Genomic DNA, 25291 nt, shown 5'->3' with positions numbered 1-25291 from the left:
CTTACAGGTTCTTATTCAGCATATGTTCCTCCCAAATGTTGAGAAATGTACTGAAGCAGATACATTTGAATATTTGTTCTGATAAGCTATCTTTCAAATACTTCCAAATGGAAACTTTCATTAGCTGGTAATTAGCTTAGTATCCATTTCCCTATTGTTTATGACTTCATAGTAGCCTATGAGGAGCTAATTAGGGGTTATCTTTTTATTAACGGGTGAATAGGAAGCTTTTTGAAACCAACTGATAAAAGTGAGCTGTAAATCTCTTTTAAAAATTAGCTTTACATTTATGCCATATATTGGCAGCCCTAGAAACTCCTTTTCAACTTGTTATGCCCCTAATTTCCAAATTTATGCTAACTATATAAAAAATCTGCAGGTGGCATTGATTGGTGATACTACCCACTCCATTTCCATCATGAAACAGATTCATCATTTCCCATAACAAGACTGGGTCACTTCATGTTTCAATACTATTGCTTATATAAGAGGCTCGTGGCCGTCACGCTGTAACGCTGTCATGACCAAACGAGCAGCGGCTCTCGCAGCAGGTGAGGTGGGACGCAAGCTACAAGTGGCGATGGATGGGGCGGCCAGCTGAGGCAAGTGGAAGCGAGCTACCTGCGCACGATTTCGTGTGCGCTGGGCCTCTAGTTGTAATTGAAAACTTGGCAGCCATATTGCCAAAATCAGGTTACTATGAATCCCACCAATGGAAAACATTATTTTGTGTTATTGTATTTTTCCAACTCTAAGCAAATGGTTTTCACAATGGAGGACAATTCAGGAAGGTCATGGTTGAGGTGGATTATAAGGGCAAGTCCAGAAACTCCTACATAGGATATATTTTCTACGGCTTTTGACAAAGATGAAGTAACTCTAGGAAGTCTGTTTTTTGGGAACAGTAAGAGTCTCACATACTAGTACTTCATGGAGTTAAAGGAAAAAATAGAAAGGGAAAAGTAATTATTCAGAGAGATAGCAGCTTACAAATTTCCAGAATGAATGAAAGAACAAATTCTCTCATGCAATGAAACCCAATGAATTCCAAACCAAGTAATAAGAAATGGATACCTAGGCACAACATGTGGAAAGGACAGAATGCCAAAGAAAAAAAGAAGCCAGAAAAGAAAAGAGACATTAACCACTGAAGGGCTGCCAAACGGACCGCTGATTTTTCAGCAGCAATAAGTGGGAATAATCCACGTGTTATAACTTTCATCCTACAGATATTCCTAGTAAAATTATCTTCCAAACTTAGGGGAGAAAAAAAAACAAACCTCATTTTTAAGACTTTATTTTTTGGGCAGTTTGATTTTCACAGTAAAATTAAACAAAAAGTACAGAGAGTTTCCATATACCATTATCCTCACACATGCATACCTTCCCCACTATCAACATCCTGCACCAGGAAGGAACATTTGTTACAATCAATGAAGCTGCATTGACACATCATTATCACCAAAGTCCATAGTTTAAATTAGGGTCCTTTAGAATCAGTTTGTTGACATCCACAAAATAACTTGCTGTGATTTTTATTATGATTGCGCTGAATCTATAAATCAAGTTGGGAAAAACTCTCTCTTGATAATATTCAGTCTTCTTATCTGTGAACACGGGCTATCTCTCCATTTATAGGTTGTTGTTGTTTTTTTATCTCTTTCACAAGTTTTATAGTTTCCTTCATATATATCTTATACATATTTTGTTAGCTTCATATTTAAGTGTTTTATCTTTTTTTGCCTGCTCTTGTAAATAGCATTTTTTTTTTCAAATTTCACTTGATCATTGTTGGTATATAGTAAAACAATTGGCTTTTGGATTACTTGTATCCTGCAAACTTGCTATAATTGCTTGTGCATCTAAATATACATCTAAATAATTCATGAGCAAAAAGGGAACATAATAGAAGTTAGAAAAGAAAATGAAAACATAACATTTTAAAATATGTAGAACCTACATATTATAGCACTTAGAGAGATATTTATAGCCTTAATTTCCTACGTGAAAAGAGGAAAGATTGAAAATTAATGTGGTAAGCACTCAACATAAGAAATTAGGAAAAGATCATCAAAACAGATACAATGAAAGTAGAAATAATAAAGGCAAGAGCAAATGCTAATGAAATAAGAAGTAAATTTACAATAAAGCAAATAAAAAAGCCAAGCATGGTCTTTGAATGAATAATAAAAAATAAATTGAGTATGGCTGCAGTGGCTCAGTGGTTGAGCTTCAACCTATACTAGTAAACCAGGAGGTTACGGTTCAGTTCGTGGTCTGGGCACATGCCCGGGTGGTGGGCTAGATCCCCAGTCGTGCAGGAGGTAGCTGATTGATGATTTTCTCTCATTGATGTTTCTATTGCCCTCTCCCCCTCCCTTCCTCTCTCTGAAATCAAATTTTTTTAAAAAGCATTAAGAAAAGATAGACCCCACACACACATACACAAACCCAGAAAAAAAAGGGCAAAGTATATAAATGGGCATTTCCAGAAAAGCAACAGGATGGGTAATAAACACATGGAAAATGCAAATTAAAACTACATGAAATATTACTTTGTACTAATCACACTGGAAATAATTCAAAAGTTGGCTAATACCAAGTGTTGGAGAGACTCTGAAGGGATGAGTGTAAATTAATACTTGGGAAAACAAGTTGGCATTATCTAGAAACAAAGATAAAGAGGCACATACCCAATGATTCAACAATTCTACCTCTAGGTACTACTAAATACCTAGAGAAACTTTTGCACATGAGTACCAGATGTACAAGGGTGTTCAAGGTGGTCATGTGTGTAAGAGCAAAACGGACAAACAGAAACCTACAAAAATTTCAGCGTTCCTGTAAAACAAAAATAAGTTTGCAAACTATAGCATATTCATAAAATGAAACTCTATAGTGATGAAGAATGAATAAATGATTACTCTATGCCTCAACACTGATAAATCTCAGAAGATAATTTTGAGTGAAAAAAACAAGCCAAGTTACAGAACAAAAGAGCTTGATTCCACTTATATAAAGTTCAAAATTATGTAAACTCAGCAATGGATTGTTTAGAAATTTACAAATAAGTGGCAAAACCATATAAACAAGCGAGAGAACAATAAACATAAAATTCAAATATATTATTAGCAACCTGAAGGGAAAGACTGCAACTTATTTCTACCTCCCCTCCCACCGCCCCACCATATGGCTACAGTTCAGCAGGGAACTCAGAGCCGTGCAAACTGGACATTGAAAAAGCATCAGATAAACTGGTCTGTGTTGAATTTCATTGCCTTTACTTCCTGACTTCACAAATTACTTTTGTTTCAAAGAATGGAGTGGTAGTAGAAATAAAGGTAACTTTTTTTTTTTTTTTTTTTTTACTAACAATGCTCCAATTTCTCTTCTCTCCCCTCGTGTAGAAACTATTCGGTCTATAAACTGTACAGTTTTTTTTAGGAGCCAAAGCTTCACTAAGAACCTTTCAAAAACTGCCTCTCTGAACCTTTCAGGTGAATAATAACAATTTGGTTTCACAAATTACCTAATGCAGGCTCTGTATCTGACAAATCTACTCTTAATTTGGATTAAACTATCCATGATCACATTCATGATTAACATAACCTGTGTACATTATGCTTCATTTCAGTAGATGCATTTCTAAATAAAACTGGAATCACATTTTGAAAGAGCTTATTTTATATGTACCAGAGTTCTCAAATGTAATTGTGACATGCAGACTTCTCATTAGAAATCCCTGGTACAGTTAGTTTATAATTACACCATAAATTTCTTTTTGTATGAATTTGTATTTTCCTCATGTCTATGGGCTACACTTTTCAGGAAGAGTAGTAACCCTGTAAGACAAAGAAGCTAATTTCTCAGTGATTCATTGGATTAGCACATTATTCAAAGATTCTTTGGGCCTTAATTAAGAAAATAAAAAGAACTTAATTTGAGTAAAAACAAAATAGGCTTCTTTGGATTATAATGCCTTCTGACATCCTTGAGCTCTTGGTTTTTAAGACAATGTCTGACAGGTAACAAAAAAGAAAAAAAGAAAAAGAAGGAGAATTTTTTTCTATTAGGTAGTCATGAATCCCAAATAAATTAGTCGCCACAAAGCTTAGGAATACCAGAGAAAAAGTAGAGCAGTGTGTTTTTCCGGATTGCATATTTTAGTTTCTTTTAGCCATTCTTAGTCAGAATGTTGTATAAGTTCTCTGAGAGATCCAAATGAATTCCTTTACATAATTGAATACTTAAAGTTAATAATTAATATCACCATTTATTATAAAAGTATACCACACCCACTTCTGAAAAGGCCTGAGGAAGTTTACATATTAACACATAGTTCAAAGGCACACTATTATGTTTAAGTACTAAATAAAATGGACTCTACAAAATATAGAGAAACTGATGTTATCAAGGACCAGTCATGCTCTGCCTTTTTTGAATGGCTCCCCACTGCAGACACTACACCCTTCAGTGGAGGCTGTTTGTTCTTGAACTTACCACTTAACCAACAGGAGCTAGCTGGGCCTGTCCAGCAGAATTGACAGGTCTGTGACGTGGGTAAGAGTGTGAACTTTGCAGCCTAGATTGGAATCGTGGCTTTGTACTTTGAGCAAGTTATTAAAAGTCTCAGAGCATCAGTTCCACATTGGAAAATGGGGATAATAATAGTACTTACCTCATAGGTGAGAGTTAAATAAGTTTAGTAAAATAGCTGGCACACCATAAGCGCTAAAACAACTATTAGCATTTGGCAATTCAACCTTCCTCCAATTCTTTATAAAAACTCTCCCTTTAGCCCTAACTGGTTTGGCTCGGTGGCTGGAGCGTTGGCCTGTGGACTGAAGGGTCCCAGGTTCGATTCCGGTCAGGGGCATGTACCTTGGTTGCGGGCACATCCCCAGTGGGAGGTGTGCAGGAGGCAGCTGATCGATGTTTCTCTCTCATCGATGTTTCTGACTTTCTATCCCTCTCCCTTCCTCTCTGTAAAAAATCAAAAAACTCTCCCTTTAAAACTTGTACATTTCAAATTTATTATCTTCCATCCCTTCTTGTTCTCATCATTCCCCGACATGTATCAGAGACTTTGGAGCATGGCTTATGATTTTTCCCTCCATCCCAAATCTGCCATCTGGGTGACCCTTCCAATATCCAACACTTTGGCTTCTTCAACTCTAGTAACCTTCATCTCCACACAGATATCAACAACTCATCCTTTTTCCCTTGTTATTACCTGGAGCTACTCCACTTGTAACATCTTTAACCACACTGCTCAACTTTCTTACCACAAGCTCCTGTTACCCTCATTGTTCCAATTATAGCTGCTTACCCATCAGAATTGGAATGAAGTCCTAACCTTGCATTCCACGTATTAGACTTTCTTCTGGTTGGTTTAGTCCTTCAACCTGTCTCTTTAAATAATGCCTCTGCCTGGCCTGTGTGCCTCAGTTGCTTGAGCATTGCCTCATGAGCCAAGAGGTCACCAGGTTGCGGGCTCAATCCCCACTAAAAGGCATGCAGGAAGCAGCCAATCAATGTTTCTATCTTTCTCGCTCCCTCTCCCTTCCTCTCTCTCTGAAATCAATAAAAACACATTAAAAAATAAACAATACATCCAACTTCTCACTTCTCTTGCTCCATTTTCCTTCTGCAATACTTATCCAAATGTGGATTAATCCAGCCCTTCTTACTCTTAAAACCACAGTGAAACACTCAACTATGTGCATTGGAGCCCTTAACTCATGTCTGGCGGCCTCCTCCACAGCCCTGTGCCAGATCTGCATTTCTTGAAAACTTTCTACCCACTACGTTCTCATGTCTCATATCTAGTCACCAAGTTCTACCTAAACCACTTCCTAAATATCTCTTGAATCTAAAAGCTCCGGTTTATATTTCTCTGCTTTTCTTATCTCTAATCATTCCCTTTCTCTCCTCCCCAAATTTTTCTTCTCTGCTGCCAAAATGATGTTCCTGAAGTTCAGGTACCATCATGTTCCCTTACTATCCTTCAGTAACTCCCTACTGCTTTCTGATCTATGCCTTATACCACAGCTTGGCCCCAAGGCCCTCTGTGACCAGGGCCCTGCTCACCTTTCTAGATTTCTTTCTAGATTTGTCCAACCTGTATTCTATATACTCAATTACTTGTACTTCCTTCATTGTGCCATATTCTCTCAGAACCCATGCATCGCCTATGCTACCTCCTTTGCAGAGAATGCCCTTTTATGTTTCCAACCTGGATAATCCCTTCTGGCTTTTTAGGGTTCAGTTCAAATGTCACTTCTTGTCAGCTCCAGTGCAGAGACTTCCTTGACCCTTCCTCCTCGACCTTTCCCTGGCTCTTCTCCTTTCTAACCAGGCCGATGGACGGTCTCTCTTTGTTCTTCCTTGTGCATTTTTCAAGTATTTACCATTGCCCCCCAGTAACTGGCACCAGTAAATAGTGAATTCATGAATAAGTGAAGACATCCCAGTTCCATAAAATAATGATAAAAACTAGAATAACGTTTCATTTTATATGTCCATTTAGAAAAGAGGCATTTAAAATTGAGGCGTAATTAGTTTTGACAATGTCAATAAGATAAGAGTGACTGGTTGGTGGCTCAAGCTCTGAAGTAACTGGCTGAGTAAAAACCAAGGACATGATTGACAGTTACCACTTATTGAGCAACACTGGGAGCCCAGCAGTACATTAGGCATCTAAGATGGTCTCCTAGCTCCCCTCGTGGCAGCAAGAAGACTGCAACAGCTCTAGGTATCACATCCCCCTATATCAGCGGTTCTCAACCTGTGGGTCGTGACCCCTTTGGCGGTGGAACGACCCTTTCACGGGGGTCGCCTAAGACCATCCTGCATATCAGATATTTATATTACGATTCATAACAGTAGCAACATTACGGTTATAAAGTAGCAACAAAAATAATTTTATGGTTGGGTCACAACATGAGAAACTGTATTTAAAGGGCCAGAAGGTTGAGAACCACTGCATATCAACACTTAGGAGTCAGAGAAAGGTCTGCTTTCCCCTTGTGTTTCTTTGTTAAAGAGGCAAACAAAACAAAACAAAATCCTTTCCCAGAACCCGCGCCCTACCACCAACCATAAGAATATTTCCTTGGCCGCCGGTGTGGCTCAATGGTTGAGCACCGACCTATGAATCAGGAGGTCACGGTTCAATTCCTGGTTAGGGCTCATGCCCGGGTTTTGGATTCAGTCCCCAGTGGGGGCTGATCAATGATTCTCTCTCATCATTAATATTTCTCTCTCTCTCTCCCTCTCCCTTCTTCTCTGAAATCAATACAAGCATATTTAAAAAAGAAAAAGAATATTTCTCTCCAATCTCAATGACCCAGCCAGGTTATATTTCAACTGGTCACAGGCAGGCATGGGCAATGAGAGCATTATTTTGGCTTAGACCAATCAGGATTTACCTGAGTCACCTGAGGGAATAGGACACTAAGACAAAATTAGGACTTTGATGAAGGATGAGGAGGGAAATGGCTGTTGGGAAGGCAACTAGCTGTCTTTGCTCAAATTAGTGTCATCATCAAAAGTCAGATTTGGAGTCAGGCACATCAGAGTTTGATTCCCGTGTCTGCCATTTTCTAGTTGGTGTCTGTGTGACCTTGGGCAATTCTTTTCTCCTCCTTGAGAATCAATTTCCTCATCAATAAAATGGGGATAGCAAAACCTAACTTGTAGTATCATTGTGAAGATTGAATAAAATAGCACACATAATGTTGCCTAACACAACAAACTTCATTCATTAAAAGTATTTTTTGATACCTATGATGTGCCAGGTATTGTGCTGGGGCTATAGTGGTAAATAAGATAGATATGATCCCTCCCTTCATATAATTTATTAGCATTAAATGTTAGTTAAAAAAAACTCCCTAATTTTGCTGACTAAAAAATTCAGAAGCACTGGATTACTTTGACAATCACTTTTTAAAGAAATACATTGTTTTCAGATGTGCTTATGGCTCCTAAAGTTTTATGTGTGAAAGTTTAGAAACATTTATTTTTCCTTTTTTTTTCTGTTTAATTTAAATTATCAGAGACATTTACATTTTATGAATATATTTTCACCCTGAGTGCTGTCCGGATTCCCAAACATAAGATAACTGGCAACGTACAATATATTTAAAAGTGAACAACCGAGACAATATCCAGTACATATTTGTAACCCTGGGAAAAAATGCAGATGCAATAATGTGTAGTCCACCCATCTGAGTCAAGACAGATCCACTTCATGGGAAGGGTTAATCTTCACATAATAAGAACAATCAGGTAATTAGAGTGACCCATTCTGAAACCATGACCGTTAACAGTTTTTATCTTTTAATGAAATGAACAATACAGTTAAAGGCTTGTCAAAACTAATCTCTCCAAAAAATACCAGTATCACATATGCTTGAAAGTATAATTAAGATACTACTGAAGCAGATTGAGGAGTCTCTCTTACCTTAACCTTTTTTTTGGGATACAGGAAGAAAAATGGTTTTAGAACAGGAGATCTAGAATATAATACAAAAGAAGGGACAATAAACATTAGATTTACAAATCTGAGGGCTCAGAAAAAAGGGAGGTGGGGTTTCCAGACCTCCACTCACTTGTCATGCCTGACCCACCTCTACCTAGTTTTCTTACTGACCATATACACCCATCAATTTCCCTTTGAGCATACCAAGGAGCACTCATATTTCTTCATCAGAAAGTGCCTTTATGTACACAAAAGCCAAGCATTAGTGGGTCACTAAAAGTTGAATGAAAAAGTTGTTTTTCTAGTACAAACTCTGGATTTTCACCAGTACATTCCTTCACCCAGTCTTCCGTAAGACCTAAAAGAAGTCTGCATGGAGCCAGGGAATCATTTCTAGACATGGACAGAGATAAATGGCCTTTAGTGTGATCTAATATTTAAGTTTAATCTAAATACAAGGGTCAGGGGGAAATCAACTTATCTAATGTGGAAAGACAACAAAGTATAAGAAAAACCCACAAAAATTATAAACAGGAAAGAAACACAGACCTAGAGAAAGCATTGAATATTTGTGGACTGAATTGACCAAGAGTTGAAACTAGAGACAAAGTAAGTTATTATTAAATTGTATGGTGTATAAGATTAAGTTTATGGGACCAACTACCTTGGGATCCTTAAATATTTTTAAACCTTTTTTATAGTGAAATATAATACTTATAGAGAAAAGGTCAGGGGACTAACATTACAGTTTGATGATTTATCACAAAACAACATCCATATAATCACCACTAATGTCAAGAAACAGATTGCTGCCTGCAACTGAGAAGGTTCCCTCCTGCCTCTCCCAGTCACTACCATCCCTGACAGAGGTCATCACTATCCTGACGTTGATGAAAGTAATTTCCTTGCTTTTCTTTATAGTTCTCCCACCTAAGCGTGTATCCCCAAACATGAGTTTATTTTTGCCTGTTTTTTGAACTTTGTGTAAACAGAATTACAGTACATAGTCTTTGGTTCCTGACTTCATTGATCCTCCATGGTGGTGGGAGGTCCATGGTCCCAGTCCATCCTTGCAGCAGATCGCTGTAGGAGTAAATCCTTCCCATTGATGTGTCAATAGCAATCAAGACTCACCTATAACAGGAGGGTGTACACAGTGCACTGGGCGAGAGGGGTGCACCTGGAGTTTCCAGCTTGGGTGATGGGGGAGGCTGTGCCACTGGACCCTACAGAATACCTACTACATAAGGCCACTCTACCCAGCCTGGGAGATGTAGCAGCTCTACCTAATACATAGGAACAAACACAGTTAGGCTGCCAAAATGAGGAGACAAAGAAACATGTCCCAGATGAAAGAATAGAACAAAACTCCAGAAAAAAAAAAAAGAACTAAACAAAATGGAGACAGGTGATCTACTAGGTACAGAGTTCACTGGTTATAAGGATGCCCAATGAACTTAATGAGAACTTCAATAGCATAAAAAGGGATATGGAAACCATAAAAAAGAACCATCAGAAATGAAGGATATACTAACTGACATGAAAAATTTACAGGGAATCAACAGTAGATTAGATGAAGCCAAGAATCAAATCAGTGATTTGGAATATAAGGAAGCATAAAACACCCAACCAGAATAGCAAAAAGAAAACAGAATCCAAAAAAAAAAAAAAAAAAAAAATGAGGATAGTATAAGGACCCTCTGGGACAACTTCAAGGGTACTAACATTTGCCTCATGGGGGTGCTGGAAGAAGAGAGAGAGCAAGAAATTGATAATTTATTTGAAAAAATAATAAAGAATATAAATTAGTAAAATAGATAGTAGGTCAGATGGTAATAAGTGCCCTAAAAAAAAAATTAAAGCACAGTAGGGGGACAGAAAGTGTTAATGGATCTTAGGCAACATTAAATAGTGCGGTCAGGTTGTTCTCTTTGAGAAAGGACTTTTGGGCTAAGACCTGAAGTGAGGGAGGGAGCCATGAGCATTTGAGTCAAAGTGAGGAGAAAGTGCAAAGACCTGAGGCAACCTGGAAGTGAGGCCAGTGTGGGAGGCTGGCAGACAGTGAGTGCCTAGGAGAAGGTGGAGACTGGAGAACAGAGATTGGGCAGAACCTGCTGGACCATCTTCAGGACTCAGCATCTACTCTAGGTAAGAGTAAAGATTTGAAACAAAGGAGTGATATCATCTGGCTTACATGTTTAAAGACAGAACATATATTCATAGCCCATGGACACAGACAACAGTGTGGGGAAGGCCAGGGGAAGGTAGTGGGGGCTGGGTGGAGGTGGGCAAAGCGGGGGAGGGAATGGGAGACATCTGCAATAGTGTCAATGACAACAACAAAAATTTTAAAAATAAAAACAGTCACTCTATTTTGAGAACAGATTACAGTGGGAACTAGAACCAGGGAAATCCGTTAGGAGATTATTGTAATAATTCAGGCCAGAGATGATGGTGGCTGTAACCAGGGTGGTCATTGTGAGGGTGATAAGTGATCAGACTTTTGACATATTTTGACACAGAACTTCTGACAACTTTTGACACAGAACTGGCCTGTATATAAGACATGAGAAAAGGAAGTAGTCAGGAATGACATGAAAGTTTTTGGCTTGAAGTTGCCATTAGCTGAAAAGAGGGTGGACTGGTTGGATGGGGATTGTGGGGCTGAGTTTGGGACATGTTAAGCTTAAGATGTTTACTAGGCATCCAAATGGGAGTTATTAAGTAAACAGATAGTAGGTGAGTTTGAGGACCAAGGAAGACAAAGGAGCTAGAGAAATAAATTGGACAGCCATTGGCATACAGGCGGTACTTAAAGGTAAAGATAAAATGAACTCATCAGAGGTGCAAGTGTAGGTAGAAAAGAAGGGAGGTCCATGCCTTGAGGCACTGCAAGGTTTCAAAGTCAGGGGGGAGGAAGATCCAGCAAAGGAGATGGGGGAGTTTCTGACAACGAGGCAGGAGACATCCACAGAAAGCCAGTGCCTTGGAAGCCAAGTTAAGAAAGTATTTAAAGGAGGAGAATCATGGCCAATAGTGCCAAATTATGCTCAGGGAGCAAGTAAGATGATGACAACAACTGACCTTTGTATTAAACAAAATAATGGTATGGGAGACCTTGACAAGGGCAGTTCTGAAGGACCAGTAGGGGTGAAACCCTTTTTGTTATAGACAGTTCAGGACAGAATGGGCAGAAAAGAATAAACAGTACAAGCTAACTTTTTTTTGAAGCTCTTTTTCTGTCTTATCAAAAATCAAGAATGCATGGATTCTCTTTCGGTCTAAAAGAGAATCCATGCATTCTTGATTAAACTGACACAAATACACAGTGGAACCCAGTAATCTTAACATATCACATCTTATCGCCAAAGAATAGAACACAAAGCAGCTAGAAAATTCCACTACAGGACAGGAACTTACTTCATTTTTTACGAAAAGAACTACCAATTCTGGTAGAAGTCCTAACCTAAATGAGATGGCCACCTTCCTCTAATTTTGTTAGATGAAGCTAAATAAGGTTCCGTTACTTGTCAATAAATTATATTTCCCCCGCTGTAAATTAGTGGTTGGAAAAACAGGTTAGCTCAGCCTTATTTTTCTACTTCCTAGAAAAGCCATTTATCTCATGAGAACTTTAACCCCAGGGACCAATTCACCTTCCTGAGTCATCCAGGATCAGCACAGGTGCCTCTCTGATAAGGTCAGCTTACTGTTCAAGAGCCTCCGTAGGCTCCCGGGAGTCTCAGGAGAGTTAATGAACAAGATGTGCCAGGAGGACAGGCTTAGGACCCCAGACCTGCCCTGCTCTCACCCCCTATCCAGAAAATGATGTGAGGGGAGCAATATATAAAAAACAAACTTTAGCAAATCATCAATAAACTCACACTTTTGGACGACCTCCAACCACTCCCGTCAGACCAGGTGCTAAAGAAAAAACAAACAAACAAAAAACAATTTCCTTCTTACTTGATATAAGGGTTTGATTAATGGCATAATATAACCTCAGTGTGGTCCACTGTAACAAATGATTAATTTTCTAACACAGGGTGCTATTAAGCTCTTCAGAAAAATGCAAGTTAAAACAATGTCCAGAATTCCTAATTAAGAATCAGAAAATGGAGGAATAATTTGACAAGTAAAAATTCATATGGAATAGGATCAAGTTATTATTACAACTGAAATAGCTGAAAGAGATAAGACAGCAAACAATTTTCATCACATTAATAGAATAACATTGTACTTATTTGATACATTTTTCTACTTTAAATATTCAATTTATAGAATTAACTCTTTTTAACAGCCAAGGGAAACCTTAAACTTTATTGCAGGAAATCCTTTTTGGTTGTGTTTTTTTTGTGGGTTTTGTTTTGTTTTTTAATAGGGACAGCTTCTCGTTGCTCCAAAAACCAAAACGTAATCATGGTTGGCCTTCCCAAACAGAACTTTTTAAATTTGAGTTATAGAGAAGAAAATGGTGCTAACTTTTCTCTCTCTGTGTCCATATACACCACCTAGTGGATTTATAATTTAATTAAGAACAAGAATGAGAAAAGACTTCTATGATCTAATAACTCAAATGATACACGTTGGCTAAAATATAATGCCTTATAAAAATATGGCAAGGAGAGTATTATAAGAAAACAATAAGGGTTTGTCATTTAAGACTATCTTGTAGCTGACACATCTGTAAAAGGTAAGAAAGGAATTAAGAAACTATACTGTGGGAAATAATCATAAAGTAAAGTTACTCAGAAGAAAATAATCAACTAAACTGTCACTTATAAAATTCTTTTATGCAAGCATGCAATACATATTTAGGTGAATTTCACATTATATTAAGAATACAACCAGCATTGAATATTTATGTATATTTCACTTTATACTATACCCTCATACGATTTCAATACTATAAATTATAGGGCCTTAGAAGTCAACTAGTCTAGATTTCTGACTTCACAGATGAGAGAACTGAAGTCCAGAGAAGTTGAGTGATTCTCTGAAAGCCCACAGTTAGGCAGTCGAATGATCAGAACTCAGATTCCTTGAGTTTTTCCACTACCCCTTCTGATAAAGTAAAAAGTGGTACTCAGAGCAGACACTAAGTAAAATCCATACAAATAAATATGTAATTGCATCCTTTTATAAGACAGGCTAATAAGGGGACCAAATTTAGACTGAAAACGTTTCTCAGTGGAAGTCAATGATAAAAGAAGGGAATAAGCAAAGGAAATAAGCATTTCAGGCCGCAGGGAAAAACAAACGAAGGTGCATATACTTTCTCATTCTTGATAGATATTGCCAAATTGCTCCCCAAACTGAGTGAATTAATTTATACTCCCACCAGCAATGTATGAGTGCCTGTACTAGTAATCCTACAGCCCTTACAAAAGCACTGTATTATCAAAATTTTTGAAATTTGACAATCGAATAGGTGGAAAATGGCATTCATTGTAGTTTGCCTTTCTCTTATGATGAGAACAGCTCACATTCATTGCCTGTGAAGAAGGACTTGAAGAGGGCAAGAGTGAAGTCAGGGAGGCCAGTGAGAAGCTAATGTGGTAAGCCATGTCAGAAGTGGCTGGGGTTTGGCAGGGGAGGTGGCAAGAGGGAACAGATGCACACCACATGTTGCGTAGGTGGAACTGATAGAATCTGGCCACACGCTGGGTGTGGAGAATGAGAGAAAGAGGAGAGTGTCAGGGTGATTTCCAGGTTTTTGAATGATGGTTTATAGAACCAAAGGACTTGAAACAACTTAAATGTCTATCACAGGGAATTTTCACATCTATAGGACAGAATATAATGTGGCTGTTAAAAGGAATTGAGGAAATTAAAAGGAATGAAATTATTATCTATTAGGTTAGAAAAACAAGGTTTAGAATAATATGACTTGCATGCTATCTGTGCATAAAATGGAGATGTTGTATATGATACTACTGTTTGTGTTGGAAAAAAAAGTTGTATATAAATGCCTGTCTATGCATACAGCATAGAAGGATTTACAAAAAAAGTATTGACCCCTCAGAATGAATTGGGGACTGGGAGTTGAAGTGAGAAGCTGACTTAATTCTCATTTGATTTTGTTGCAGTGTCTGAATTCTGTACCATGTGCATGTACTATTTTTTAAAAAGTTAAAAAATAGCCCAGCCAGTGTTGCTCAATGGTTGAGCGTTGACCTGTGAACCAGGAGGTCGCCATTCGATTTCCAGTCAGGGCATATGTCTGGGTTGTGGGCTCAATCCCCAGTGTGGGACATGCAGGAGGCAGGCGATCAATGATTCTCTCTCATCATTGATGTTTCTATCTCTCCCTCTCCCTTCCTCTCTGAATCAATAAAAAAATATTTAAGTAAAAATAAAAAGATATAAAATCATTCATCTCAATCTATGCCAACCATGCCACCTGCAGGAGACTGGCGCAGCCTTTTCTCTGCTCCCCAGATCTACACTCCCACGCAGATGACACGTCCCCACTCAACCTCCACGTTTCTGAATTAATTCTTCACTAATTGATGCTAATGCCTTTTAGAAATGTTGCATGTGCCTCATGGGAAAGCTTCTGCCTGAACTCTGTGCGGCCGATAATCTTAATCTGTTCTGTTTAATAACAAACTTCATCACTGTGACTTTTGTTTATTAATCTTGCTTCCTATTCTTTTCCCTGGGTCATCCCAAGTGTTTCTTGCCCACAGAGAACTGCACAGAAACTCCAAGTAGCTCTACTCCTCTGCCCACAAGAGCAGGCACACAAGCCATGCTTGCCTGAAAGAGTCCTCCTTGGGACCTTCAAAACGGAGTCTGGTTTACCTAGCCCTTCCAAATGATACATGTTTAGGATAAGCAGTAGCTTGAATGAGATTTAAAACAAAGTCAAGAGAATTTTCAGGAGTAGAGGCTTGACAGTAGATATGCCCTTTTGACTCTTAGGAGACCAGAGTATAGAAATGATCTGTCCATGTCCTTCCTTGATTTCTGAGAGTTCCCTCTGCCCTAACATGTTCTGTTACAGAAAAGGAAGTGGCCAAACAAAATTTTAGTGATGGATTTTCTACATGATATTGCTATTGACATAAAGTTAATTTGTAGCGGTATCTGTCATATCATCAAACTACAAGGATCTGAGCCCTCGGTTTGTGCACAACATGGTAATATATATTCACAGTATTAACCTCTGATCTTGGTTCTGTTGAGTTCAACTACATGTTTTTAATTATTCTATTTCTTCTAAATTCAGAAGATAAAACCAAAATGTAGCAAACTGTTAAACCAAGGACCTTTCTGAAAGTGTTTTCCAATACACTTATGAGATCAGTCATAATATTTATATATACTCAAGCACTTTGAAATCTCAGGCTGCTTTAACCAGCTGTCATTTTGGTGTCAAACTCCGGTCATTTTAATGTGAAACAAAGGTCAAGAGAGGGTTTGTCTTATTATTTTCCTATTAAAGAAATACTTTATAGTTACTTAATTCTGCTTAAATTCCTAACAGTAAGTCCCCATTGCTTACTCCTGCTATCTGGGCCACATGAGATTTTATGATTGTTCACAAATAAAAGACATAGAAATAAAGCAAAGTAAAAGTGTCAAATTAATATTTACAGTATTATCAACCACCAAAAATATACACAAGCCAGTTATGGTCTATGCAAACTTGGCACTGATTATTAAGAAACATATATAAGACTGATATCCAGAATGCACACAATGCCAATTCAGTTCTTTCTGAAAATAAGATGGCATAGATGTTTTTTCATTGCTCATTCTAGAAATTACACTGTATTTTTTAAAATATATTTTTTCTTGTTGATAGTATTACAGCTATCCCTCACTCCCCCTTCCCTTTCCCCGCCTTCTGCCCAATCCTTACTTCCTCCTCAGGTCTTCACTACCCTATTGCCAATGTCCATGGGCTATGCATGTAAGTTCTTTGGTTTATCTCTTCTCATCCCCCCAACCCCACATTGAGGTATGTCAGTCTGTTACACTGTAACGATCATTCAAAATTTTACTAAATTGTTGACCTTTAAAAAAAGAGCTTACTTATTTCTAAAGCTTATTATCTCAGTTTGTTATTTAACCCTAAAATAATACATATATACATATATATGTATATGTATATGTGTGTGTGTGTGTGTATATATATATATATATATATATATATATATATATTTGTTCAACATTCATTTCTGCTTTTTTTCTAGAATCTTGACTCTCACCTTAAGAAAAATTTGCTAATTCGTATCAGGATAATGCATTGTACAAGATTATTTTATTATAAGAATCAGCCATCATATTAAAGAGTAAGGACTTAAAATTATGCATTCAAATAATGACAAAGGAGGAAAAGTATTTCAAGGTACCCATTTGGTTCCCTTTAAGTGAGGTTTAGCCCTTCCCAGTGATACATTCACCCAGTTCTACTTTGCTGTCCTTTGCACCTAGTTCATTCATGCCTTCATTGAACATAAATGTACTGAGCATCCCCTATGAGCCAGGCGCGACTCTTGGTACTGGAGAATTGATAGTGAATGGTAAAAATCACTCGCTCTACTTGGAGAGCTTACATGTTAGATGGAAGATACAGACAGTCAAGACATGGCCGATAAATAACATAATTGCAGCCAGTGGTTGCCAAAAAGAAGGAGGGTAACAGGCTAGAGAGTGACTAGGACAGGCGCTACTTCAGTTGTGGTGACAGGCCTCTCTTTATCTTTACTCAACTCCATATTCAAGCATAGCATTTCCATATATAAGACCTCTTTATTCACACCAACTACTTTTCTCATGATAAAAGCAATGATATTCCTCAACTCGCTGCATCTAGATTCAGCCCCGGCCACTTGACTGAAAGTGTTTTAGCCAAGGTCATCAGTAACATCCTTACCGCAAAATCAAATGGGAACTTTTTGTTTTGTTTTTATCTTATATGACCTCTTTGTAGCATTTGACACCATGACCATTGCATCCTTTTAAAAATACTTTATTTCCTTGAATTTTAAAAAGCCTCTGGCAGATCCTTCTAAGCCTATTTGGAAGGATCCTCTTTAGCAAATCCATTGCATGTTGATATGAAATTAGTATCTATATATTGATGTCTCCTCAGTGGCTCCCTACTGGATACCGCCCAAACCTGCTTCTTCCCCCATATTCTCTTTTCCTGTGGTGGAACCATCATCCACCCAGCGGTCCCAGCCAGATCCCAGAATGATCCTTGACGCCCCTCCCTTATTTCTCAAATCCAGTTCAGCCCTGTAAATTCAGCCTCCTAAACATCTGTAGTCTGCCCTACAATGAAAAAAGGGGCATAAATGCTGGGATAAATAGTCATAAAATAAGTGTGATAGTCATTAAAACCGTTACATTGCACTTATTGGAATTGCTGTCCTTTGCACCTAGTTCATTTATGCCTTCATTGAACATAAATGTATATCCTATTTTAGAAAGCAAGGAGTGATCAGTGATGTGTAAATGTCTAATGACTATGTTGTAAACCTGAAATTAATATAATATTGTATGTCAACTGTAAGTCAAATCTTTTTAAAGTAGGTCATATAGTGATAAGCACCCTCAAGAAAAATCAGGCAAGGGGGACAGGATATGTTTAGGCGATCTTAAATAGGGTGGACAGGTTGTCCTTCTGGGCCTCCAAAACCGAGTCTGGGAATGAGCAGCTCTTTTCCTCTCTGATCTCAGAGTGGTTTGGATGTGAGCCTTGGAGCTGTCAGAGGCTGTTGCTCTGGCTTCGTGGAGAAGCTGGTCTTTACAGCCAAGAAAGCAACTAGTATAAAGTGCTCATTGTCTATGGCAATAGAAATTTGAAGAAAGAAATAGTTAATCAGAGTATGTACAAACCACTAACTACATCTATATGGATTGCCCACGAGAAAAAAGGCACAAAATACACTCAAGAGCTTTGACATGACATATAAGTATAAAATCTAATTAAACACAATCTGATTCAATCACTCTAAATGAATAATCAGAGAGAGAGGCCGACAAGACTAAAACAATTTAAAAATAAGACTCTTATGTAACAGTGTTACAAGTAAATTCAGAAATAACAATGAGACATTATTGAAATATCCAGATTACTGCCAGGATTTACTGCAATTAGTTTTCTCTACTTAATATGCATGTGCTTCAGATTATAAAACGAGGAAATTCATTTGTACGATGAACCAAAGACCATCACATTGATCGGCTGGAACTTTCCACCCATTTTCCACAATTGAACCTAATTGCCAACACAATAGAACCTAATATTCAAAATGCTATCTGTATTCCACATAAGTTTTAAGATGAGCCACCTATTTTTTGATTCAAGGAGAAAATGATAGATTTTCTCCCTGTTATACAAGCTATGTTCATAAAGTGTAAAGTCAAAGTACAAAATCATATTGATTGCTAAAGACAAAATATATTTCAGTATAATAATGTACTTTCCACAGTACATTATATACCAACACAGTCAACATCTGCGAAAAAAAGGGAAGGCCAAAAGTTCAAGAAAAAATATTAATGTTATATTTTACCAATGATCTTCTAAGCCAGTGGTTCTCAACCTTCTGGCCCTTTAAATACAGTTCCTCATGTTGTGACCCAACCATAAAATTATTTTCGTTGCTACTTCATAACTGTAATGTTGCTACTGTTATGAATCGTCATGTAAATATCTGATATGCAGGATATTTACCTGCATGCTTGCACCCCTGTGAAAGGGTCGTTTGACCGCCAAAGGGGTCGTGACTCACAGGTTGAGAACCACTGTCTAAGCCAAACATGATTTGGTTTGGGAATATAATTTGGGGGGAAATGCCTGGCAAAACTGTTAAACAAATGCATCCCTTCAAGTTCCAATTCAACTGCTTTTAGATTTCAAATCTTTCCCTGAAAGGATTATGTTGTTTGTTTGTGGTTAAATCTTCAGATGCCTCTATTTTCTTTATCTCTATAACAAAATTTTAAACTCTCTGATTGCAGGTGCTCAATCTATATGATGTTTGTATCACCTACTAAATCCTTCACAACATTGAGATTCACAAAATGAAAGCCTGAAAACAAATGAACAAACCCCACATCTCAGAATCTGCACTGGTCATAGATTGGAGGTGGCTGACTGCTCAAACCAATTCTCTTGTGGCCACACCTATGGGACCCCTTCTCTGGTTAAAGACTCTACTGCAAGCATGTCAAACTCGCCAGCCTAGAGTTTGACTTGCTGCTCCACTCCTCTGCCCATAAGAGCAGGCACACAAGCCAAGCTCGCCTGAAAGAGTCCTTCTTGGGACCTTTAAAACTGAGTCTGGAAAAGAACTCTTTTCCTCTATGATCTCAGATGTGAGCTTTGGAGTGGTCAGGGGCTGCTGCTCTAGCTTCATGGAGGAGCTGATCTTTACACAAAGCAGAGAGGAGAGACAGTGAGAGGCCAGCTGAGACAGACAGACACCGCTAATGCCAGCTTCAGCCCTGCTCTTCCCACAATTAAGTTCTGAGTCAATAAATCCCATTGACTTACTTTCACTAGTTATTGTAAGGATTCCCTCACTAGAAGCCAGAACTGTAACTAGTACAGATGCAGATTTGCATTACTGTAAAAACTCCTGGAATCTATGAGGTCCAAAATCCTCATGTTAGGTATTAGGAAAATGGATTCCTTAGAGAGGGGTAAGCACCTTGCCTAAAGTCTCACAATGAAATTGTAAGGAAGCAGGGAACTGCGGCCAGTCCTGCAGGTTGGCTCACCCTCACCCATTCTAACTCCAACATTTCCCAGTCATCTTGTAGCTAGAGTGCTGGCATGTGGCCTAAGTTCCCAGGAAGCAAAGGCATCTAACCAGGACTTGGATGACAAATGACCCATGAGAGGTGGGCATTGCATGCAGGGGGTTGGTATCTGCTGGGGAGCAGGGTGGTGGGGCCGTGTGTTCTTCTGAGACAACTAAGGTGGACTCTGACATACAGTTTCCTACCTGCCTGATGCAGCAGAATCAATGTGTGTGTGTGTGTGTGTGTTGACTGAGTAGTATCCAAACTGGTTCTATGGTTCTCCTAAGATTCTGGGAGACACTAATAACTTTCAATAAATCTCTTTCTATTTAAACTCGCTTGAGTTCTGTTTGAGATCAAGAACCTTGACCTATATAGAATCTGACACCTGGAAATGGGGTGCTGCAATCTGCAATGTGGGATTGGATTACTGGGGAGCAGTAAAGGCACAGATACTGACTAAAAGCAGAAAGCTGGCAACTCGTTATGCAGGATGTAAAATTGTGTCAAGCTGTTCCACGCTGTGCCTGTGTGCTGTGATTGTTCCATTAGAAGAAACTGTACCAAAAAGTTTGTCCTAGAATGAAGATATTTAATAGTACCCAGAATCCCTAAACTCCTTCCCAAATTCAGTATCACTTAGAAACTGTTTTTTTAGCGGCATCACAAACTAAAAAAATAGTGAAACACATTATGGATTTTATTTTTCTCAAACCTGAAGATTAATGGAAACTATAGAGGGAGTATCAGTCTATACAGTTTGTATGCTCAAAATGGCAATTCCAAATCATCAATAATAAAGTGATGAGCAATATGCAGTCTGAGAAGAGACAGGACTAGATTCTATAGATACTGTACAAATATTTCATTGAGATCACTTTGCATTTTGCTCATGTGTATTACTTTGCAGCTTAAAAATATGTTCACATTTTTGTCCCAATCCTTCTTCTTCCCCTCCCCGCTTCCTTTTCTTCCTTTCTGTCTCTGTCTCTCTCCCTCTCCCAATCCCCCATCTTGAGGAGCATTTGTTATCTCACTCTCTCTTTTTAAAATAATTCTAACAAGTGTAAGGTGACAACTTACTGTGGTTTGATTTGCATTTTCCTCGTGATGAGTGATATTCAACAATTTTTTCATGTACTTGTTGGCCATTTGTATGTCTTCTTTGGAAAAATGTCTATTCCTCAGCCTATTTTTAAATTGGATTGTTTGGGGTTTTTTGCTGTTCATTGTGTAAGTTCCTTAACCCTTTATCAGCTATATGGTCTGCAAATACTTCCCATTTCATAGGTTGCCTTCTTATTTTATTGGTGGCTGTTGTTGGTGTTTTGTTTGTTTTTTTCTGTGCAGAAGTATTTTTATTTAAGGTAGTCCCACTTGTTCACTTTTGCTTTGTATTAATTTTAAAATGTAAGTCTTGCATCGCCAATATTCAATTCCCCCCTCCATTTCTCATCGTAGGTAGAGGAAAAGGAAGGTAGTGGAAAAGGAACAGAACTCTTCCCCATGACACTAATATTACTAGAAAATTTTACTTCTCTTCTTAGGAGCCAAAGGAGGGCATCTGCCTTCTCTCATTTTACCTACTTCCCTGCCTAAGCCACAGTTCTCCATATGTGCAATGAGGAATTCATGGCCTTTCAAAAGTTATATCCCATGATAGGATAAGTTCACTGGATTAGCAAAACTGAAGCCTTGAGAAGCCCGGTCCGGTCCGGTGAGGGTGGCAGGTCAATTTCAGCTGTGAGGGGAAAGCAAGGGCACCGAAGGAAGGGCCCTGTGTGTCGGGGCCGGAGTGGAGTGGCACAGGGCAGCACGGGACCTGTTCAGAGGGTATCAGAGGAGTCCATTCTGGGGAAAAAGGACCCTAATGTAGGGAACCCAGGATGGGATGGGTGGTGACATGGGCACAGCAAACCTATAATAAACTTTACCAGGTTGCTTTGTCTGGGATTATCACCTAAATCCACTATTATGCATATTCAGAGGTCTAATTAATGAATATTGCAACTGACGATGGTGATTAGAAAGTAAGGGATTCTCAGAACTGCAACTATAAACACATATATGCTTACCCATTCCAGTCCCTGCTGGTGCAATTTCTCTTGAAAAAATTTCCAGTGCCTTCTTCTCTTTATGATGAACCGAAAGCCAAAGAACTACTTCTCGCGGACCCTGTTGACAAAGAGTAGAAATGAACAAAAGCAGAGGTCAAAATAAGGCACAATCTGTTTTTGCGCACCATAAAAGAAGATTTTTTTTCTGGGTTATATAAATATTTCTGGTATGCATGTTTACTATAAGAAGTTTATTATTATAAGTTTTCCTGATTATGTCACACATGTTCACAAAATAAACATCTTATTTAAAATAGAAGATAAAACTCTTAGTCCCCTACATATTAATAATAATTATTTTATCTTAGGAATTTAATTTGACACATGGTAAAGATAGTTTGGAAAATTGCTAAAATTGTATTTGTAAAATGCCTTTGTTGTTTTTTCCATTTGTCCTTTCTTTTATTTAATTGATGTTCATTAATTTTTTTCTTAAAAGGGTGATAGTTTCTTAGTTGTTCTTTTAATCCTCACTTGAGGATATGTTCTTATTGATTTTATAGAGAAAGAGAGAGAGCGAAACATTGATTCAAGAGAGAAACGTGTATCGGTTGCCTCTCATACGTACCCCCACCGGGGATCAAACCCACAACCTGGATATGTACCCTGAGCAGGAATCAAACCTGTGACCTTTCAGTGCATGGGATGATGCTCCAACCAACTGACCCTCACCAGCCAGGGCAATGCCCATTACTTTTTCATATGACAGATGATTTTAAATTATACGTGTAAAATTGCTATAGCTCCTGAAGAATATTTGCAACAAAGATGACCTACAATCTTTGGGTAGTTCATAGCATTAATCAATTATCCTACTTGGGAACAGAATTAACTATAAAAGTATATAAATAAAAATGTCATTTAAAAATTTAAAGAATTCAATAATCACCTTCTTTGAAATGTGTGGTCATTTGGAAGTTCACTGGAAAGAGAGAAATTCTAAGGTCTAGTTCTGCCTCTTATTCTGAAGATCTGCTTGTCCTTAATTATCAATTCATGTCTCTATAACTTTACTTTTTTATTTTGTTTAAATTAAATCTTTATTGTTCAGATTATTACAGTTGTTCCTCTTCCCCCGCCCCCCATAGCTCCCCTCCACCTGGTTCCCACCCCACCCTCTGTCCTTACACCCCCCCGCCCCCACTGTCCTCATCCATAGGTGTACAATTTTTGTCCAGTCTCTTTCCAGACCCCCACACCCCTTTCCCCCCTGGGAATAGTCCCATTCTATGCCCCTGATTCTATTATATTCACCAGTTTATTCTGTTCACCAGATTATTTATTCGCTTGATTTTTAGATTCACTTGTTGATAGATGTGAATTTGTTGTTCATAATTTGTATCTTTACCTTTTTCTTCTTCTTCCTCTTCTTAAAGAATACCTTTCAGCATTTCATATAATACTGGTTTGGTGGTGATGAACTCCTTTAGCTTTTTCTTATCAGTGAAGCTCTTTATCTGACCTTCAATTGTGAATGATAGCTTTGCTGGGTAAAGTAATCTTGGTTGTAGGTTCTTGCTATTCATCACTTTGAATATTTCTTGCCACTCCCTTCTGGACTGCATAGTTTCTGTTGAGAAATCAGCTGACAGTCGTATGGGTACTCCCTTGTAGGTAACTGACTGTCTTTCTCTTGCTGCTTTTAAGATTCTCTCTTTGTCTTTTGCTCTTGGCATTTTAATTACGATGTGTCTTGGTGTGGTCCTCTTTGGATTCCTTTTGTTTGGGGTTCTCTGCGCTTCCTGGAGTTGTAAGTCTGTTTCTTTCACCAGGTAGGGGAAGTTTTCTGTCATTATTTCTTAAAATAGGTTTTCAATATCTTGCTCTCTCTCTTCTTCTGGCACCCCATAATTCAGATGTTAGTATGCTTGAAGCTGTCCCAGAGGCTCCTTACACTAGCTTCATATTTTTGGATTCTTTTTTCTTTTTGTTTTTCCGGTTGGGTGTTTTTTTGCTTCTTCTTATTTCAAATCTTTGACTTGATTCTTGCAATCTTCTAGTCTGCTGCTGGAACTCTGTATAATATTCTTTATTTCAGTCAGTGTATGCTTAATATCTAGTTGGTCCTTTTTCATATCCTCGAGGGTCTCACTAGATTTATTGAGAGTCTCACTAAATTTATCGGCGGTTTCTAGAAAATTCTTGAAAAAGCTTATAACTGTGGTTTTGAACTCTATATCCAGTAGTTTGTTTTCCTCCATTTCTGTCATTTGTGACCTGTTTCTTTGTCTCCACATTTTTTATGCTTCCCTGTGTTGATAGAGTGGCTTTCTGTGCTAGGTGTCCTATAGGGCCCAATGGCTCAGCCTCCCCAATTACCTGAGGTGGACACTCTTGGTGCACCCCTTTGTGGGCTTTGTGCACAGTCTTGTTGTAGTTAAGCCTTGATTGTTGTAGGTATCACTGGGAGGAATTGACCTCCAGGCCAATTAGCTGTGAGAATCAGCTGTGTCTACAGTGGGAGAACTTCTGTGCTGGAGACACCCTTCTGGGGCAAGACTTGCTTCAGTGGGGCTTTGGTGATCACTGAGTCTGACCCCTGAGTGTGTACCTTATGGATCTGAGGAGTTGTAATCTGGATGGTCCCACTCTGACCACTGGGTACACTGGCTCTTGGATCTCTAAGGAGGTGCTAATCTAGCCTCTGCCTGAGGCTACCCAGCAGGAGCTATGGAGAGATCTGCAGATTCCTCTTCTTTGTTTTGGGTTTGGAGGTGCCCAGATGAGGCCCAGCTGTGAAGCAATGCAAGCTGCTGTGGGGCCTTGGGCTTTCTTTTGGATGTTCTGGGTCTCTCTGTCCCAGCTGCAGTTTGTTAGGTAATTTCAGATTGCAAAGGGCCAGGCCATTCATATGCAAAAGCCTCTATGCATAGCTTGGGTGGGGCGGGGTCTCAGGGAATCTACAGGGCGGAGCAAACAGCTA

General features: G+C 38.5%; 1 protein-coding gene across 1 annotated transcript in view; it reads right to left on the bottom strand.

The window, feature by feature from the left end:
* LOC139011367 (uncharacterized) overlaps window positions 1-25291 on the bottom strand; it is an 88082-nt gene that overhangs the window by 24655 nt on the left and 38136 nt on the right. Inside the window, exons 13-15 of the mRNA XM_070416931.1 lie at window positions 22327-22426; window positions 12367-12406; window positions 8465-8516 (exon numbers count right to left, since the gene is read on the bottom strand). Coding sequence (XP_070273032.1) covers window positions 8465-8516; window positions 12367-12406; window positions 22327-22426 — 192 coding nt within the window. The remainder of the gene's footprint in view (window positions 1-8464; window positions 8517-12366; window positions 12407-22326; window positions 22427-25291) is intronic.

The sequence above is a fragment of the Myotis yumanensis genome, unplaced genomic scaffold (genome assembly GCF_028538775.1).
Source record: "Myotis yumanensis isolate MYYU_CA2020_CCGP unplaced genomic scaffold, mMyoYum1.0.hap1 SCAF_5, whole genome shotgun sequence".
In the NCBI taxonomy this organism is placed as follows: Eukaryota; Metazoa; Chordata; class Mammalia; order Chiroptera; family Vespertilionidae; genus Myotis; species Myotis yumanensis.
The sequence above is the reverse complement of the archived record's forward strand: the minus strand, read 5'-3'. Positions and strand labels throughout refer to the sequence as shown.